Source organism: Trichogramma pretiosum, unplaced genomic scaffold (assembly GCF_000599845.2).
Source record: "Trichogramma pretiosum strain Unisexual culture from Peru unplaced genomic scaffold, Tpre_2.0 scaffold34, whole genome shotgun sequence".
Taxonomy (NCBI): domain Eukaryota; kingdom Metazoa; phylum Arthropoda; class Insecta; order Hymenoptera; family Trichogrammatidae; genus Trichogramma; species Trichogramma pretiosum.
In genome coordinates, this window is record NW_019641683.1 from 1135565 (window position 1) to 1155810 (window position 20246).

General features: G+C 31.1%; 3 protein-coding genes across 4 annotated transcripts; 1 reads left to right on the plus strand and 2 right to left on the minus strand.

Moving 5' to 3' along the window:
- Nucleotides 1-81: 81 nt before the first annotated feature.
- Nucleotides 82-10704, plus strand: LOC106649274 (5-oxoprolinase). Of its 2 annotated transcripts, XM_014366588.2 has the most exons (23): nt 82-476; nt 547-681; nt 1998-2247; nt 2304-2489; nt 2574-2812; nt 2882-3044; nt 3115-3200; nt 4217-4418; nt 4531-4791; nt 4872-4997; nt 5066-5267; nt 5336-5558; nt 5640-5778; nt 5899-6176; nt 6430-6690; nt 6786-6891; nt 7037-7204; nt 7279-7523; nt 9210-9321; nt 9405-9629; nt 9701-9882; nt 9968-10127; nt 10421-10561. In XM_014366588.2, the coding sequence occupies exons 3-23, from the start codon at nt 2083-2085 to the stop codon at nt 10559-10561; spliced, it is 3870 nt and encodes a 1289-aa protein (XP_014222074.1). In that variant the 5' UTR covers nt 82-476; nt 547-681; nt 1998-2082. The 2 variants fall into 2 exon arrangements, with proteins under 2 accessions (XP_014222074.1, XP_014222084.1); XM_014366598.1 differs by lacking the exons at nt 82-476; nt 547-681 and having other exon boundaries at nt 2083-2247; nt 10421-10704.
- A 196-nt stretch (nt 10705-10900) lies between these two features.
- On the minus strand, nt 10901-15094 carry LOC111694150. Its single transcript, XM_023461070.1, has 9 exons — nt 14961-15094; nt 14713-14885; nt 14329-14637; nt 14122-14249; nt 13887-14045; nt 13612-13826; nt 11604-11818; nt 11272-11543; nt 10901-11177 (listed from the first exon to the last, which is right to left on the minus strand). Exons 1-9 carry the CDS (start codon nt 15082-15084, stop codon nt 10901-10903), a joined length of 1872 nt encoding a protein of 623 aa, XP_023316838.1. The 5' UTR covers nt 15085-15094.
- Nucleotides 15095-16715: 1621 nt separating this feature from the next.
- LOC106659678 (glutamate receptor 1-like) lies at nt 16716-19335 on the minus strand. Its single transcript, XM_023461071.1, has 9 exons — nt 19135-19335; nt 18881-19053; nt 18513-18818; nt 18315-18442; nt 18049-18210; nt 17763-17974; nt 17478-17692; nt 17140-17411; nt 16716-16926 (listed from the first exon to the last, which is right to left on the minus strand). The coding sequence occupies exons 1-9, from the start codon at nt 19292-19294 to the stop codon at nt 16716-16718; spliced, it is 1839 nt and encodes a 612-aa protein (XP_023316839.1). The 5' UTR covers nt 19295-19335.
- Between the last annotated feature and the right edge of the window lie 911 nt (nt 19336-20246).

The window sequence follows — 20246 nt, forward strand, 5'->3', positions numbered from 1 at the left end:
TATTACACCAAACAAATTTTTCAAGTTTCAAAACTATTAAAATTCTTATACTATTTTTTCTTCGTTTTTAAAATATAATTTTTTTGAATTTTTCATGTGACTCTCTACTTTTTTTTACTAGTATCGATAAAGAAGAAAATAAGTGTTTTATCAGATGATAAAATGAATACTTATACGGATTTTATGTTTGCATGAAGTGACTGATTATGAATGACGCAATTTCTATTTATGTATTGTAAACATAACTGTACACCGACTTATTCACAACACACAGCAGCTTTATTTTGATTGATTATTCGGCAAGTGTAATTGGAAGAAATAAATTTTTTTCTACTATATAATATTCATTTACCGAAGCCTCCTGTGAACGTATGCTAAAAAAACAGTTGCAGTTATTTGTAATAAAAATTATTGCCGGTAAAAACGATTACAGGTAGTTTTCCATTTCTGAGAGGTGATTGGGCAATAATAATAAAGTCAGTATAACGTAGCTTGATCACTAATCATATGAGTGTTTGCATGTTTACAATTTTATCTCACTTACAGCTCTTTAGATGCAACTTGTCATTTGAATATAATAAGCTTATCAAACAGAACTCGATTCTAGTTGTATTGCTGAACGTGTTATAGCTGCTACGTTCATATAAAAAGCTTCTGCTTGTTGCAGAAAGTCGATTGTTGGTAAGTTAAAATTATTATTATTTTTTGTTACACAAAATCATAAAATATTTTATTACGCATTTATGAGGATGAAATTTATATAAGATTTCATATTATCTATAAATCATTATTAAAAATTTGATTTGATAGCTCAAACTTTTTTGGTAAAAGACAATTTAAAGCTAAATATAATTCAACATTTTGAATTATAATATAATGATATAAAGTGAAAAATAAAATTTTTTTTCAAGGTTCATTGTCAATGAAGCAAAAAGACATACCATAATAAAACTTTTTTATATATACTGAATTGATTTTGAACTACTTGAAAAATTAATTTTAATTTTTTTCGATGTGTCATCTGCTGAAATTGTTTGTCTAAAACAACGTCTTTCAAATTTATATGCATGATTCAATTCTAAAATTTTCAATTTCAAAATTTCAAAATCATAATCTGCACATGTTAGAATGAAGTACAACTAATTTAATTGACAAAATATTTTTGAGTTATAAACAATTTTCTGAAAAAAAAAATTTTAATTTTTGAAAAAGCGCCACCATCTCTTTACTTTCTTTTAATTTCTTTCATTCTAGTTCATTTGGAGGGCGCTTTCATGCTCATTTAATACCTATATTTTATTTCATTATTTTCATAATTTTCTCAGAACAGTTATTATGTATGCTTTGATTTTTATTAGTTAGTTTTTCATTTGTAGCAGACGTCACTAGGTCTCAAAAATTAAAAAAATTATTTTTACTCTTATAAAGCTAAACAAGTATATGAGAAAAAGAATTGTTAATTTAGACGTGTAAATGTCCTTCCTCCCCACAGCTTAATATTTTTTAATGTCTTTTTTTTGTTCACTAATATAATTTAGTTTAAAAAAATGTACGATATTGAATATTTTTTATTAACTTGAATTGATCACGATCGTACACGGAATTCGATTTTTTACGGCTTATCTATCTGGATGACTTTTTATTGCTTGTTGATGATGAAAAAATGTAAAGACCGTTACAGATTGTTGAATTCTGATTGGGTTTTAATCATGTATGAATTTTCAAAATCATTGAACAAGCTACTTAGATAAATATTTATTAATGTTTTGTTACTCATTACAAATATAATCATTCCGTAACGACAAACCAAAAAAGAGTTAATCAGATAAAAAATAAAATATCTCAAAATTATTTTTTGAACTCGTAATTCAATAAATAAAAAATCGAAATATTATTATTAAGATTTTATAACTCATTATTAAAATTGTATACTTTTTTTACGTAAAAGATATAAATAACTGATTTAATATTTGAATTTTGTTTTTTTTTCTTTACAGGTCGGACTTTCAACTTTAATATCTTTGTTAATTTTCTTTGATTGTAATAGTTTTCACATTTTTTACTTTTGTCCACTATTTGAATATGTCTCGCAATGGATTTTGTTTTGCTATCGATCGCGGTGGTACTTTTACTGACGTTTATGCAAAATGTCCGAATGGAAAAATAAGAGTTATGAAATTGCTATCAGAAGATCCATCCAACTATGAAGATGCTCCAAGAGAAGGAATTCGACGTATTTTAGAACAAGTTAGTACCATTTTACAAGCTAAGGAAATAATGAGTAAAACTCATGCATTTTACAGGAAACTGGAAATCGTATAACAGGAAAAATTGATACCTCTCTAATAGAATGGATAAGAATGGGCACGACTGTCGCAACAAATGCTTTACTAGAAAGAAAAGGAGCTAAAATGGCTTTATTAATAAATAATGGCTTCGAAGATCTTTTGTACATTGGTAATCAAGCTCGACCAAATATTTTTGATCTTGTAAGATATTTTACATACATTTTTAATGTGTTCCTGTAGTACGATTACATTTTTTTAATTTTACATTTATACTACCTTATTCAGGAAATACAGACCCCTGAAGTTTTATATTCTGAGGTAGTTGGAGTTGACATCAGAGTTATACCTTCATTGGATAATAAATGTGAAATGGACAAAATGTCTTGGAAGAAAGTGAAGGGCTCAACTGGAGAAGAGCTTTACATCATATCTGATTTGGATGAACTTAAATTGAGAAAAGATCTTTATAGATTAAAAGAAAAGGGTATCGAGAGTTTATCTGTGGTTTTGATGCACAGTTACACGTAAGATGTTACTAGTTGATACGTCTATGATTGCTTATTTCATGTTTTTTACGATTTAATATGCTATAGTTATAATGAGCAAGAAATTCAAGTTGGAAAAATAGCCGAGGAAATTGGATTTGAACAAATTTCACTTTCCCATCAAATTATGCCAATGGCAAAAATTGTTCCAAGAGGTTTCACAACGGCTGCTGATGCCTATCTTACTCCTCATATTAAAAAATATTTAAAAGTAATCATCTTTTAAATGAATACATAAATATTTTTTCATAAATAATCACTTCAAATCATGTAATTTTCAGGGCTTTTCCAAAGGTTTCAAAAATAACCTCGAAGGTGTTAATGTATTATTTATGCAGAGTGACGGTGGACTTACACCAATGAATTCGTAAGTTTTTATGGTTTTTTAATGATACTTTATGCGAACCTATTTTATTACGAAAACTCCCATTTTCCCCATCCTTTTCAGTACGCAAAAATCGTTTTTGGGCACTAGTTCGTGGTACAGTAAAATGACTCGTTTTCGTATGTAATATCATACTTTTATGAAAGTATTTTTTGCTTACTATTGCATAAAATTTTGTATGCAGCTCGGGCCCAGCTTTTTGCACACAGTGTGCGGAAAATCAACCCACTCGTGTCGGTGTAATCGGCACTCGTGTCTTTTTTCTGCCCATTGTGATCAAAATGCATTTTTTATCACAGCGTGCGGGAAGTTTGATTTCCCGCACGCTCAGCCATGCGGGAAGTACGTAATTCCCGAGCAGTATTGTAATAACGATACTTCTCGAAATTACATACTTCCCGCACGCTCAGCCGTGCGGGAAATAAAAACTTCCCGTAACTCGTGATAAAAAATAGTATACGTCACTCGTGCGAGAATCACCCACTTCGCGCACGAGTGACGTAATGTACTATTGCGCACAGCGTACCTATGCAAGAGGACTGTTGTCAGTCGATGCGTCAAATAAGACATGAGTGTCGACTACGCTGGCATGGAAAAATGTAAGAGACACGAGTGCCGTCACGAGTGGCTTGTTTTGCACACACTGTGCGGAAAAAGCTGGACACGTGTTGCATACAACATTTACAAAATAACAAGCTTGATATTTCACGGAATACCAGAAATTTTACCGCACACCAGTGTTCAAATAGCAGATTACGCAACGAGTGCGGAGTTGGAACACCTACTCCGCACGAGTTGAGTGTACTATTTTTTGATACAGCTGTGGAAAGTTCGTTTTTCCGTACGCTGTAGCCACAGCACCGGGATCTGTTACTTTCGAAGCATTATACTGACTGCGAAAAACGAACTTTTGCTGTACTATTGCTTAAATAACTATTTCCGAAATGACTATGACAAAAATTTTAATCTTCATTATTGAAAATACTTACGAGAAACAGATTCAATGGGTCTCGAGCTATTTTGTCTGGACCAGCTGGTGGTGTTGTAGGCTATGCCATGACTGCTTATCAAAAAGAAACTAATTTACCTGTAATTGGTTTTGATATGGGCGGTACTTCTACAGATGTGAGCCGTTACGGTGGAAATTATGAACATGTTTTCGAAAGCACAACTGCAGGAGTGACAATTCAAGCCCCCCAGGTTTGCTATTCGTATTTAACATAGAAAAATTATTAATAATTTGAAAAAATTAAATTCTGTGAGGAAATTTAAAAAGATCAGAAAAGTTTCGCTTTGTGTATTGTCAAAATAGCTAGATATAAACACCGTTGCAGCGGGTGGGGGATCTATGCTCTTTTTCCGATCCGGTTTATTTCAAGTAGGACCAGAAAGTGCTGGAGCTCATCCAGGTCCAGCGTGTTACATGAAAGGAGGACCGCTGGCCGTAACTGATGCCAACTTGCTTTTAGGTCGATTATTACCAGAATATTTTCCAAAAATTTTTGGACCAAATGAAAATCAACCTCTAGATAAAGATATCACATATCAAGCTTTTTGTAAATTGGCGAAAGAGGTGTGCTTATTTAATTTTGAATTTGAAGATAAAAATACTCACAGCAATATTTATATTTACTGTAAATCTTGAAATTTTAGGTAAATGATTTTTATGAAGCAGAGGGAAAAAATAAAAATGAACTATTGAGCATTGAGGAAATAGCTATGGGCTTTATACGAGTGGCTAATGAAACTATGTGTCGACCAATTCGAGCCTTAACGCAGGTACTGTTTGCATACTTTGAATAGCCTACTTTGCATAGAGCACATTTTTTACTTATTTTTATATAAAGGGTAAAGGGTATGATACATCACACCACGTACTGGCTTGTTTTGGTGGGGCTGGAGGACAGCATGCCTGTGCTATAGCAAGGTCTCTTGGGATGAAAACTGTATTTATTCATAAATATGCGGGAATTTTGTCAGCCTATGGTATGGCATTAGCTGATGTTGTTGAAGAAGCACAAGAGCCTAGCGTAGAAGTTTACAACCAAGGTATTCCCGTACTACGATTTACAACATTTTTATTAAATTTCATTTCAAATGAATTTTTAAATTTGCAGAGTCATTCGAACGTTTGGATAAAAGATTGGATATTTTAGAAGAAAAGGCTAGAAAAAAACTTTTAGCTCAAGGTTTTTTGGAAAATCAATTACAAATGGAATATTTTTTGCATTTGAGATATGAAGGAACTGATTGTTCATTAATGTGCCCAGCTGACAATAGTGTCACTGCTAATCATAACTGTTTGAAACATGGCGATTTTGCATCCTCATTTTTGCTCAGGTAATCATAAATAAGTTGAGAAGGATCAAAAACACGTCATAAAATTGATCAAAATTATTTCATATTTAAATGTTTTTAAAGGTATAAAAAAGAATTTGGTTTCACTATGCCTGATAGAAAAATACTAGTCAGCGATATTAGAGTACGCGGAATTGGAAAAACTGAAATTTCTGATGATATTCCCATAACAAAAAATCAAGATAAGGCCAAAGTGGAAAATGTAAGTTCATTCAATGAATTCGAACTTGTTTTCTATTTAAATTACAACTGCCTCCAAAAGAGCAAGAACAATTTCGTGCCCTATGACTTTTATACATAAATTTTTAATGTAAATTTTCAGGTTACAAAAGTGTACTTTGAAGGAGGATATCAGGACACAAATGTATATGAATTGAAATCCTTAAATCCTGGTCACACAATTACTGGACCAGCTATTATAATGGACAGTTTGAGTACGATATTAGTTGAGCCTGGGTGTACTGCTTTGATTACTCCGAAAGGTGACATTAAAATAGCAATTGGCGACGTTCAGCAGTTGAAAATTACCACAGATCTAGATGCAATACAACTAAGCATATTTTCTCATCGATTTATGAGTATTGCCGAACAAATGGGAAGGTAAGTTTGGAATTAAAAACGAATGATTTTTTATAGCACTACGTGGCTTAAGCTCACATTTAAGGCACGCTTTGCCGTGACTTCAGCTGCTCATTATTGTACCGCGGCGCTATTATGAGTACCTTTTATCTCGCCAAAGGGGGCCTAAACGTGAACTTAGCACAGTGCTATAAAAAAGTATAGTGTACACGTGTCATAATGTACTATGAAAAGTTGCATCGCCGAACTGAATTTTTATTTTTCCATATAAAAGAATTTTGCAGCGAACATCGATATCAACAAACATAAAAGAAAGATTAGATTTTTCGTGTGCTGTATTTGGACCCGACGGGGGATTGGTTTCAAATGCTCCGCATATTCCTGTACATCTTGGAGCCATGCAAGAAACGGTACAATTTCAAATAGAATCATGTAAAGGCAAATTTGTGCCTGGGGATTCAATACTATCTAACCATCCTTCAGCAGGAGGTTCGCATTTACCAGATCTTACGGTTATTACACCCGTATTTTATCAGTAAGTTGAATTAGACTTGGAAAATTTCGGTCGTTACGAATTTCCTTTTTGCATTAAATGAAAAAACTGACATTTATTTCATCTTGAATTTATAGAGATGAGAAAAGACCAGTATTTTTCGTGGCTAGTAGAGGCCACCATGCTGATATAGGTGGTATTACACCTGGCTCGATGCCTCCTCATTCCAAAATGTTGGCTGAAGTATGTTATAACATTATTGTTACATGAAAAAGAAATGATTTGATTAAGAATCTTTCAAATTTCGTTCTCAAATATTTAGTTTAACTCTATAAACTTTACATATGGTATTATAATATTAAATTATTATGATTTTATTGCTTAATAGGAAGGAGCAACGTTCAAAAGTTTCATTCTTGTTCGTGACGGTAAATTTCGAGAAAAAGAATTAACCGAAGAATTGATGGCACCAGGAAAGATTCCTGGCAGTTCTGGAACAAGAAATTTACCAGATAACATTAGCGATCTCAAAGCTCAAATAGCTGCGAATCAGAAAGTAATTTGTGTCTTTTTAGTAATTACTGTCTATAATCAATGCAGTTAATAACAAATATTGATATGTTTTCGAAGGGTGCTCAATTAGTAAATGAATTAGTTCAGGCTTACGGCTTGGATGTTGTACAAGCGTACATGAAACACATTCAAGACAATGCAGAATTAGCCGTAAGAGATATGTTGAAAGAGGTAGGTAATAAACTCATCAATAAATTTGGACTTCCCACAATAACTGCATCTGACTTCATGGACGATGGAACTGAAATTATGTTAAAACTAAGCATCGATGTTGACAAAGGACAAGCAGTTTGCGACTTCAGGTCAGAACTCAATTATTTTCAACCAATTTACAAACGATCATTTAAAAATAAATTTTACAATGTGTTAATTGTATATGAGTCAGATCCAGAATTTTTTAAATGAACCAGTGGATGAGATCTATTTCAGATATGTTAAATAAAAAACAGCTCCATAAAGATTAAAAATAGTAAAAATACGTCCATAAGAATTCTGAAGGCTACGTGCGATATCGGAGTCCAGAATCCCAGTTTTGAAACTATTTTTCAATGTACTATAACTTACCAAAATTTCAGGAAAATCCTTAGACCTCGTCTACATGTTTATTTAAAAAATTCGGAATCTAATCCAAATATATGTATATGGCTAAATCGACCCACTCGTTACCATTATTCAACTAAATCATGTTGATAAACAGTCGTGTTAATATTGTATATAACTTTTTTTATTATGTGAGTACACTAAGAACTAAAATACAATTGATTCTACGGCGTAAACATGAAAAAAATTATACGATATCCAATGGGGTGTTTCAGGCATTTAAGATTTCGTAATGACTTTTAAAAAATTACTACTTTCGAGATTGTCTATAAAATCTTATACAGTAAAACTATGATAATTCGAAATTCTCGATAATTTGAAATGAAATTTTGCATTTAAGGTTTAGAAGTAATATAAATTTACATCGACAATTCGAAATGAAAGACTGAAAAATTATTTACATTACACTACAATGCATACGCAAGTACGTATTGTGCATGAGCATAACAACAATATTAAATAAGCACGTTAAGTTTGGGAAAGGCTGGCTTCGCAATTTTATTTGAACCAGTTATACAGATAGTTAAAGAAGTTGATAGAAATTATGATTGGGAAGAATATGTTTCTGTTGATGATGATGTATCATTAATTGGAGAAAAAACTGAGCAAGAAACAGTTGCTGATATTAAAAAAAAAACGAAAATTAAATAAGGAATCATCTGATGATGATGACGAAGAAGGATAAGAAAGTACCAGTAAAATAATTCCTACACCCAGTGGAGCAATCGAAAAGTTTAAAGAAGAGAGAAATTTCAATGAGTCCTGTGATGACAAAATTTCTGATGATTTATTTTTTGCTATGCAAAAAGTCCTTTCTTATAAAAACAACAAAGGCTTTCCGTTCAACCTAAAATAACTTATTTTAATTATTATCTGTGTTTTTCTATAATCCGAAATTTTTACAATTCCTCTCGTTTACTTCATCGATTCAAACTTCGTTAATTCGAAATTCTCGTTAATTCGAAATTACAGCCTGTATTTGAGATTTCGAATTATCGGAGTTTTACTGTAATTTACTAAATAGGGTACGCACACGAAATTTGATTCTACGATGCAAACCCTACCTCTTCTAAAGAATCAGGTCATGATCCGAAACACCTCTTTCGAGAGATTAATTTTTTTAAGATTGGGTCTTTGCCATAAAATCGATTGTATTTAAGTTTTTAGTGTGCCCTTTTCGATAAAAAAAGTTATATACAATATTAACAGGACTGTTCTTCAACATGATTTAGTTGAAAAAAATTTTAAGTTACAATAAGTCGGCGGATTTACCGATATAGTTTAAGTTTGTGCATTGTTAACAAACTGATATTCTTTGTATAAAAGTAAAAATATTTTTCCGAGTTTTGTTTATTTAAAGTATTATGAAAAACTGCATATTTTTAAAGGGGCACTGGTTACGAAGTTTGGGGAAATTGCAATGCTCCTAGAGCTATAACTCTATCGGCTTTGATTTATTGTCTTCGAAGTATCGTCGGACGCGACGTACCTCTCAACCAAGTAATATTCTAACTTTTGAAATGTATTTTATAAATTTTATTATAAATTTTAACATTTTCAATCATTTATTTCAAATCTTGTAGGGGTGCTTAAAACCAGTGAAAGTTATAATACCTAAAGGATCGATATTGGACCCATCGGATACGGCTGCCGTTGTTGGAGGTAACGTGTTGACGTCTCAACGAGTTGTTGACGTTATTCTCACAGCTTTTCAAGCATGTGCTGCATCACAAGGTTGCATGAATAATATCACACTTGGTACTGAAAATTGGGGGTATTATGAAACAGTCGCCGGAGGTGCAGGAGCAGTAAGTCGACACACGACATAAACTGCATAAATAATTATTAAAATTAGGGTATTAAATAATAATAATTATAGGGTCCTTCTTGGGATGGTAGAAGCGGGATACACACTCATATGACTAACACAAGAATTACTGATCCAGAAATTTTAGAAGTACGATATCCTGTGATTTTGAAAAAATTTCATCTGCGACCAAATAGTGGGGGAAGCGGAGCCTTTAATGGTGGTAATGGAGTTATTCGTGAATTTTTATTTAGGTAATAAAAATTAAGTACTTATCGTGTATTATTTAAATAGTTTTTTGAAATATGATATTTTTTTACAATATTTGATTTATCATAGATCTTCTATGATTCTATCTGTATTGACTGAGAGAAGAGTGCATAGTCCTCGCGGTCTTGAAGGTGGGGAACCTGGCGCACGAGGCAAGAATACTTTGATACGAAAAGACAAACGATGTATAAACTTGAGTTCGAAAGCAGCCGTAAATGTAGTCGCTGGGGTAAGCTTACATTTATCATTTATCTTTTTAATCAAGCTCATTTAGATTTGCTGTGGATTATCTCTTTTAATATAAAAAAACTGCTAACAATTTATTGACAACTTATTTTCGCGTGATAATAATTTTAAAAACATTTAATGAATTTAAAGTAACTATATCTCATTCAAATTCGAAACCTCTGGGCAGTTTTGAAGAATTTCCTATGTAGTGTAACAAAATAACATTCATGAAAATAATTTCTTAGAAAAATTTGGTTATTATATGAATAATATAGAATAATTTCTGCTTTCTAGGATATTTTTTTTCTGGAAACTCCTGGAGGTGGTGGATATGGGTACAGCTCAAATCGAGTTATGTTACCTAAGGAATCGTCAAAAACCTTTATCGAGCGAGGCAGCGTGTACGAGTATAGAAAAGCTCAGGAATCCGTTTGAAATATATTTTGCTCTGTGTTGATATAAAATTTGTATTTTACACTTTTTCCGAAAGTACATATTTTAAAGCATATGACAAGTTTTATACTAACTAGAACAGTTTTTGTCGAATGTTATAATAAAAGAAAAAAAGTTGTTATTTATTCTTCTTTGCATTCTATGAATTTAATATTCAAAAAATGTATATTTAGTACAAGAGAGCGTAATCAATCATCAGCAATCAAGAATTAATATATTGATGGTAAACCACTCGATAAATAAATAATTGGTGAAAAAAAAACTTCTAATGGAATTAATTACTGAAATGATGCATTATACTATTTCAAATTGTTTTGAAATTTATTTCTTTTTTTCTGTTGCGTAAAAACGTGAAAGTATTTTATGAAGCTTCTTCTTGACTCCATGATCATGGTATTTTTTACAGTAGGTTATTCTTTCAATAGTACATAAGAAAACACCAAAAATTATTCCAAAAATAAGTAGTAAAAATGCAGGTGCTGCTTCATAAATAGTTACAGGGTCAATGACAAGAATATCTGTTCGACATTCTGGTGCTCTTGCTGCCCATCTCTTTACTAACCTGGTCCGTAAACCAATTTCTCTGATTTTGGCTATTCTAAAATTTGATATTTTAATTAGAATTTCTTATTAACGTATGTGTATATCCGTGGTTGATTTTTTTTTACGGAAAATTAATGGTATTTACCTACCCAACTTTAACTAATTCAACGAAAGAACCATTTGAAGCCATAAATATTGAAGAATCCGTAGGTCTAACTAAATAAACCATTGTTAATTGACAAATCTGCTGGTTGTCAAACAATCTTTCAATTACTGGAAAAGCTGCATTAACATCGATATGATAAGCGAAATCTCCTTGCAATATTCGTTTAATGCCTACAATTGCCTCCATAAACCTTTCATTTTCAGGCACTTTGACCCACTGTTTGTAGTAAAATTGCTGAGCCTCCCAATCGGACCTCTAAAATATTGTTTTTTTATTTTTAAAATTAAATTATAAGACAAGTGAATTTTTACCTACTTTTATAAAAAAATTAAAGTACAGGCTTGGTTCAGCACCAAACTTTAAGTTAGTTTTTGCTAATTCGTTAAGAGAATCATTAATTTTTTCCAACGGTTCGCTTAGTCGTGCCGAGACTACACTTGCAGAATAATAATTGTAAATGAGAAGGCTGAAAAGCATAGTTTGCAAAAATGCTATGCGACTTGATATGCCCGTGATCTGAAGATCCGAACCTATCGAAATATATTGGATCAAAATCAGTATTTTTTAAGTTACAAATACTCCTAGAATCTATGTGAATGTTCGATTTTCATAATTTTTGAATCAGAGCGTAATAATGCTAAAATTCTGAAAAAATTCATGGAGATACGTTAACAGATTCATCGGATCAGCCTAACTTTTTGAAAACCATTGAAGAATTGAATTGTTTCGTTTCCGGTCAAACGGTTAGAAAAATATGACTGGCATATTTTTTTTTATTGTTATTACTGAAAAACATGACCTTAAATTTTTTCAGATTTTTCTCCGATAGGACTCGGCGTTTCAGAGCCAAAAAAATATATTCTTAACAGATTTTTAAGTTTTTAAGGGCAAGCGACACATAGTACTAATTTGAACAAATTTTTTCTTCTTTCTAACATCAAAACACTTGACCTAACATTTTTTTCTCATTTTTTCAAGCAGTGCTCCAAGTTTAAAAACTGAAAAACTCATCTTTTTGTTCAAAATCGCTTTTTTGAAGTGTCATGTCATCTTTAAAAATTCTGAAAAATTCGAATCGTTTTTCGAATATTTTTGTTTAGGACATTAGTTTTAATCTTAGAAAATCGCAAAGGTTAAGGATAAGAGAATAGAATGTAATCGAAAATATTTAACGAAAAATTCAAGTTCAGGGAAGCACGATTTTAATCTGCGATTTTCTGACACAAAAAAAAACGATTTCCGGAAAAAAATGCAAAAAATATTATTTTTTTGATTTTAGTCATAAAATACGTAGGAATTTTTTTAGAACTTTTTTGCAGGGTTATCCGCTCAAAGGATCGAAGAACTGGGAGAACTGAAATAAAAAATTTTAGTCATTAGTTCAGTAATTAATTGATCAAAATCTAACATAAGCCATCGCAAAGTTCTCTTTTCAACGTGTAATTTAAAAAAAATAGAGCTTTCTACGATTATTTTTGCACCCTGTAGGTCGTTTGCAGGTATGATTTGTGTACGCAAAATGCTCAGAAAACCGTGTTGATTTCAGCTAAAAGAGGGATTTTACGTACTTTAAATGGTACCTGCAAAACGACCTACAGGGCGCAAAAATAATCGTAGCCAGCTCTATTTTTTTTTTAAAGTACTCGTTGAAAAGAATATTTTGCGATTGTTTACGTTAAATTTTGATAAACAAATTACTGTAGTCCATGGACACGTTTAAACAATCAATTTTTTTCATTAACTTTTAGTGTTACGCTCAAACACTACTGGTAACTCGATATTGACTCGAACTCATACATAATATATATGGATTTGAAGAAGACAAAATTTCCAAGAAATGTAAAAATTCGTCCCGATTGGATGAAAATAGACCAAGATAAAAGCATTTGAATATTGACAAAATTTCGATAACATTTTTTGTTGCGATAATTTTGTTGAGTAGTGTATATCATCATCTTGGCGTGCGGAAAGTCGATTTTGAGATCGCCAGCCGTATAAAATAGAACTTCCCACATGCGGTATTTTTAATTGTATATTACGTAACTGAGACGGGGGGTTGTTTATCTTGCAAGAGTGTCAGTTTGCAGCCCGAGCGTAGCGAGAGTTGCATTGACACGAGTGTAAGATTGACAACGGCCTCAGTTACGTATAGTTTTTTTCATCATCGAGTGCAGGAAGTCGATTTTAAGATTTTCCCGCGCGGCGTGGCGTGCGGGAAATAGCACTTCCCGCACGCTGTGATGAAAAGGTTAGTTTCGGCTGAGGTATCATTAAAAATCAAGTTTACGTTCATTTTACACCAGCTTTCACATGTTATGTGTACCTTGCTGACAAACACTGCCTATCGTAAATAAAAATGCTGCTGAGTATCGCTCGAACTTGTTGCTCATTTGTTCAGTCACCAATACCCATGCAAATACGATAGTGGCTGTTATCATCAAAACTACCGTTAAATACCAAGTGACTGCAGCTAAAGGTCTTAGAAAATGATTGACTTTTATGTGTTTGGATTGTGTTGTGCGAAACATAAAACATGTCCTGAAAGGAGAGTATTAGATTAGTTTTTCTTTTTGATTATACCAAACGTTATCATTTTACCTCAAGGGCCAAACCGGAATTGGATTAATGACAGATAATCTCTCTGGAGTAGGAATCCCTGTACTTCCTCCAAGCTCCGCAGTTCTTTCAATCAACATTTTTATAATTGGCCCATTTCTGTTCGTAGGTTTCCAAACTGTCAACTCTTTTGCTTCAATACTTTTGAGTAAATAAGTAATTTCATTATACTCTGTGTAATCAACACGTTAAAATGTAATTTTGACAAAAAGCTTACGTGAAATTGAACAGTTCTGCCATTGTCGTCCAAATTGCGTAGGTAAATTTGGCCATACTATCTTGCTGTTTGGTGCTATAATCTTGCAAATAGTCTTCCAAAGATACGTCTTTTGGCCTATTAGTCACCTACGTTCATTGAAAACAGTTATATTGAACTATGAATTTGAATTTTACTCGCGTATAATTACTTATGTACAGCCCTTACCAGTCCTGCCATTCTTAAAATCATTCCATGATAATTTGATCTTCTTCTAAATTTGGCCTGTTTCAAAGAAACATTCATTCTAGTATCGATGTTCCAATTTCCAAAATACGTTATATTCAAGGCACCTCCTCGATATTTGCAATGATTAAATGCGTCGAACATTTGAAATTCATTTCCATTTTCAATAGCCACTACTAAATCGGTTGAAATGCTGTATTCAGTATCGTTCAATAGTTTGATACTTTCATTCAAGTCTTTACCAAGAATAAGCCAATAATGTTGCTCACCATATAATCTAGCGTAAGATGACTGTGAAAATAATTTTAAGAAAGGGACACTAGAAGTTTGATAATAATATTGTGAGTTTTTATAAATATTCGTTACCTTCGTTAAAATATATTGAGTATCAATTGCATCATAGCACCGTAAATCCAAAAAAACACCTAGTTTATAATATACTGTGTATAGAAATGGTTTAATGGTGTAATTTGAATATAACGTATCTAATGATGAATAAATTCCAGCCTCGCTTAAATTTTTCGCTAACTCTCGGTCACCTAACAAATTACCAATAGTAAATGAAATAATTTACAGTGAAGAAATAATATGTACGAAAATCGTGCATTCACAACCTAAAGCATCATTACAAGAAAATCCAACGACGAAAGGTGAATTTTTATAAACAAAGTAATCAACTATGAATGTATTGTCTTTCAAGGCCATTGAAACTCTAAATATCTGATAAATGAAAATCATTTTACAATTGTAGTACAAAAAAACCATAGTAGAAAATTAAAAAATTCTCTTTTGCACTACACACAAACTTTTGTACGTAATCCACACTGCGACTGTGAACAATCATATATCGAAAAATAATTATATTGAATATTTTCTGTTCATAGAATAATTGGAGAAACAGCTATATGATTATTTCATTAATAATAAACTGAAGGTTATTTACTAGCATTGTGTATATTTTAAAAACCTCACTCAAATATGTATGCTGACATTACAATACACAAATTAGAATCACTAATGATATATAGTTTATTCGGTGACCTTTATTTATGATTGTTTACTCTTATTACTATCGACAGTCAATCATCTATATAATCTGATTTACTGATTGTTGAATAGAATTTTAATTAATTTTTTTTCAAAATCACTTGACTTTATTTATTTGAAAAAAATACAATTTTACTCAAGATACATTTCTATGGTAGAAAGGGAGAACCGACCAACTCCATTTTTCGTGTTTTCGAGAAAAATGTGTTTGAAGTTGCGTATGAATGCGTAGATAGACGCGGACAACTATAACTCTGCACCCGTGATATTTTAACTTACTATGATGTATATTTTGGCTCATGTAACTATCAAATTGATAAAGTAGATGTAAAGCGAAAAAAGTGGACTTGGTCGGTTCGACCGGGAAACGTCTTGCGCCCATGTCCACATGCTCAATTTCTAAGTCGCTGTATAACCCACCTGAAAAAAATTAACTAGTGGAAAGGGGCTTGGTCGGTTTTGCAATGTGCTGTACCAAACGATAGACGCAATTTCCTTCCATTAAGAAACTTGCACATCAAAGTTGACACTAAATGTAGGTGTTTAACGTCATAAACTCGATTTCGAAAAAATTGAGTTGGTCGGTTCTCCCTTTCCACCACAGATTTATACATTCAAATATTTTATTTTTTCGTAAATGTTGAGGGACATAATGATTTTTTGAAATGATTATGTTAGATATTTCGAAGTATTGATTTTAAGTAAATCTTTGCGTCTTGAAAATAGAATAGTATAATGAATACTTTCTTTTCGTAGGTCTGTATGCTAGAAGTACTTTTTAATTTTTTCGTGAATCAGTCTACACACTCATTTTCATACCCAGTGGCCCGAAAATTGCTCTTCCCGCTTTGTGCAACGGCAGGGAAGTAGTCACTTTTGGGCCACTGGTATGAAAATGAGTGTGTAGACTGATTCACGAAAAAATTAAAAAGTACTTCATTCATAGGATAAAAAAAGAAATTCATAAAATTTGTTCGATATATTTTAAATTTACCTAAACGCTCATAAGAATGCATTAACAATCTATATAGCATAGTTTTATTAAAAAATTATAATCAAAAGTCGAGATAATAGGTTGTAAATAAAAACGTTTAACATTCACTCGATTTTTTGAAACAGTTTTACTACATGTTTTGCAAGAATATTTATATCTCATGTAAATTAATTATGTATTTTAGTCATTATTATCTACACTTAGCGGAATCTTTGATTTTAATTTCTCTTGAAAAAAATTTTGTAACAAAATTCATTGATCTAAAAGAAAAAATCATAATAGTACAACGTTAAAGTAGTTTGATAATAATAGTACATAATTTTGCATATTACCTTGCATTATAAAAAGAAAACATAAATTCTAATATGAGAATGCTTGCAGAAATAATGGTACTAATGAATAAAAATATTATTGCTGGTGCTACTTCTTTTATTGTAATACTGTCTGCGGTTAAAATATCTGACCTACATTTTGGTTTATCAGCTGACCATTGTTGAAATTGTTTATACCTGATCCCTACCTCTGTTAATCGCAAAAACCTGTGATATAAAAAAAATCAACAAATACCGTAATGCAATAAGTTATTTTGAGGATGATTACTTAAAAATAATAATTATGTATGCACCGGTATTAAAATCTTAAAAACAATTAATATATTTCGTGAAAAGTGCGTATGCTCTTATGTAGACAATTTTTTCTTAAAGCAAATTTTTCATTCTAATTCCGGTATGCTTCTATAACAATATTATTACCCTGCTTTGAACATTTCTAAGAAGGAACTGTTTATGTGCACGAATAAAGCATATTGTATGGGGCGAACCAAATGCACCTCTTGTAGTTCACATATTTTTCTGTCGTCAAAATGACGATTTACATAAGGATAACTTATTTCTGGTTCTGTATGATATGCAAACCCTCCTTTTAAAACCATTGCCATTCCTTCATCGGGAGGCATAAATCTTTGTGAAATTGGAATGTGTGACCAGCGACTCGAGTAAAATGACTTAGTTTCCCAATCATCACTCTGTTAAAATATTCATATTTTAGATTAATATGTATTCGTGTAAAAGTTAAATGTACCGATACTTACTTGTATAAAGTTGTCAAAATGCGGTATTGGTTGGGAAGCGTATTGAAAATTTTTTTTTTTCAAGGAATGTAAAGAATCATTTATCATGACTAATGGCTCGCTTAAGCGATTTGAAACAGCACTTGCTAAGTAATAATTATATAGTAGCAAGTTGAACAATAAAATATGAAGAATAGCAATCCTTCCAGATAAACTATTCGACGAAAACTCGGTTCCTATGTAATAAATTCAATCCAAAAAATTAAAAATTATAATTATTATTTTTGGATATTAATTGCATTTTACCTTGTTGGCAAAAAGCACCAACATGAATTATGATTGATTGCAAATAATTTTCATAAAAGTTTCGATTAGAGAAAATTGATAAAAAAGCCAAGGCATTGATTGATAGGATAATAATTCCAAGAGTTAAATACCAAACTGTCGACGAAAAAGGTAAAAAAATATCTCTGATGCTCAACAAATCGGATGAAGTACTCCTGAAGATGAAACAGGTTCTGAAATGTGCCAACCATAGTTTAAATTTATTTATTCAAAATGTGTTGAAGCATAGAAAATTAATTTTACATACCGAAACGGAAAAACAGCATAAACTGCTCTTACGCGACCAATTCTCTCTACACTCATTCTATCTGCTGTGCCAGTGGCATCTATATTACCTTTAAACAATGTGTTCATAACCGAACCATCTGAATCATCATCATTCCCAATGGTATTTTCATAAAATTCGATTCTAAAAATTGAAATAATCTTTCAGTATGATAAATGATTTCTTATTTTTTAACGATGTATGCGACATGTCGTTGATGAAATGATTTTACATAATATTTAGCTCACGTAAAATTAAATTTATCAGCTAAATGCATCCACATTATATACCCTAGCCTTGTCATTCGATCGAATTGTTTAAAATTTAAATCGTACATATAATTAGATGCTGGCATGTTGGGTGGTCTATTTTTTATCTAAAACAAGAAATTAAAATGTTCCATTGTACAGAACATAAAAATTATATACTTAGTAAAAATAATTTACGGTTCCACTCATTTTAAGTTTTATTCCATCCAAATTCCACCTTTGTACTTTATTTAATTCAAATTTTATATTTAATCCATGACTTTTATCCCAGTTTCCAAATTGCTTCAATTTTAATTTTCCTCCTTTTTGTTTACACGGGTTATAAATGTCATACAAAGTTGACTTATTATCTTCGAATATAGCTAGAACAAAATCAGTAGACAAACCAAATGAATTATCATTAATTAAAGACAAACTTTCGTTTAAATCTGATCCCAAAAACAGCCAATAATACAATTCACTGAACATTTGATGATTTGTAGCCTAAAAGCAAATTTATTAAATATTATTTATGATTAAAATTTTTAATAAAAAATGTTGCTTACTTCGTCGAAAATCAATTTGACATTTTCAGATGATTGACACCGAGAATCAACGAAGACTCCAATTTTATGGTAAATTGTTTTAGTTAATGAAGCAAGTTCAACATCCTGTTCTAATTTCCAAAACATAGATTTTAATTTCGCTCTACTAAATTGTTTTATTAGCCCAAAATCACCTTCAAATAATTAACAGGAATTGATCGTTAACAAAAAATTTTCATTTTTTGGTAATTGTTGATTATAAATAAAGGCAATACTTTCATATTGGTTACAGGTAAATCCAACTATCATTGACGGAGCACGATATAAAAAATATTCTACGATAAATGAATTTGTGATATTTTGATCGCAGCGATTAATTGGTATCATGAGGACTATAAAAATTAAATTTTTTAAATGAATCAAAGTATTTTGCATTATACTAGACAAAATAATTTTTCGTCGGACACATTTATACTTTTAGTTCTAAACAGCTAACTAAACTACAACATCGAAAAATTTCATTGATATAATATTCAAGGGCTAAAGTAAAATTAATCGTTACTGCTAGAATTTTGATAAAGATAGAAAGTGGATCGTTTATGTGTCAATCATATCAAAAGCCCTTGGATTAATATAATTAATTCACGTCTTGAATAACTCAGTATTAAAATTGCTTCGTTGAAAAATCAATAGCTATGTTCAATAAAATGAAATATTATTCATCGCTTGTAAAACTTGACACGCTTTTAATAATATTTTTTCTATTAACCTTTATTGCGTAAAATTTTTACGATTTCAAAAAAATATGTTGAAATTGGCAAATTTCAAATAACTTTTTATTTTAATGACGTTATTTGCAAATGTTCAAATAATCATTTCTGATGTTTTTCTATACTTTAAAATTAAATTTTTTAATTTTACTTTCATAAGCTTATGTACTATATTATTATTCGAGTAATAGTTAAAAATGAGCCCAAAAAATGTATCACATCTATATTTGAGCGGTAGTTTCTAGTTGGGAATCATTTTGATCTGATCATCTACGCATCATTACTATGTAAAGTATAGAAAATAACATGATTAATTTCGTCATTGAAGTGAATAATGGTTTTTGAATCAAGTAATCTAATTGAGATTACAGCAATTTGACGAGTATAAAAGTTAAATTACTTTACACGACTTATATTAAAGTTTTAATTTTCCTGGCAAAACTTTTATATTAAAACTAAATTAAACAATTTATTTAAAATATTTTCAAAATAATTGGACTTCAGCGTACGCACTGAGAACTAAAGGAAACGTTATATTCATTTACCTCATGTACTTTGTATGATAATGAATGTATCTGATGATGATTCTCATATAAATTTATCTATAATACGTGGAC

Coding starts and splice junctions, on each gene's coding strand:
- LOC106649274 (XM_014366588.2), top strand. CDS start 2,083: ATGTCTCGCAATGGATTTTGTTTTGCTATCGATCGCGGTGGTACTTTT. Junction 9,322..9,404: donor GCGACGTACCTCTCAACCAA/GTAATATTCTAA, acceptor CAAATCTTGTAG/GGGTGCTTAAAACCAGTGAA. Junction 9,883..9,967: donor ATTCGTGAATTTTTATTTAG/GTAATAAAAATT, acceptor GATTTATCATAG/ATCTTCTATGATTCTATCTG.
- LOC111694150 (XM_023461070.1), bottom strand. CDS start 15,084: ATGATTTTCATTTATCAGATATTTAGAGTTTCAATGGCCTTGAAAGAC. Junction 14,250..14,328: donor TTTTAAGAATGGCAGGACTG/GTAAGGGCTGTA, acceptor CAATGAACGTAG/GTGACTAATAGGCCAAAAGA. Junction 11,544..11,603: donor ACTTTAATTTTTTTATAAAA/GTAGGTAAAAAT, acceptor ACAATATTTTAG/AGGTCCGATTGGGAGGCTCA.
- LOC106659678 (XM_023461071.1), bottom strand. CDS start 19,294: ATGCAAAATACTTTGATTCATTTAAAAAATTTAATTTTTATAGTCCTC. Junction 18,443..18,512: donor AACTTAAAATGAGTGGAACC/GTAAATTATTTT, acceptor TTCTTGTTTTAG/ATAAAAAATAGACCACCCAA. Junction 17,975..18,048: donor TATGCTGTTTTTCCGTTTCG/GTATGTAAAATT, acceptor GGCACATTTCAG/AACCTGTTTCATCTTCAGGA.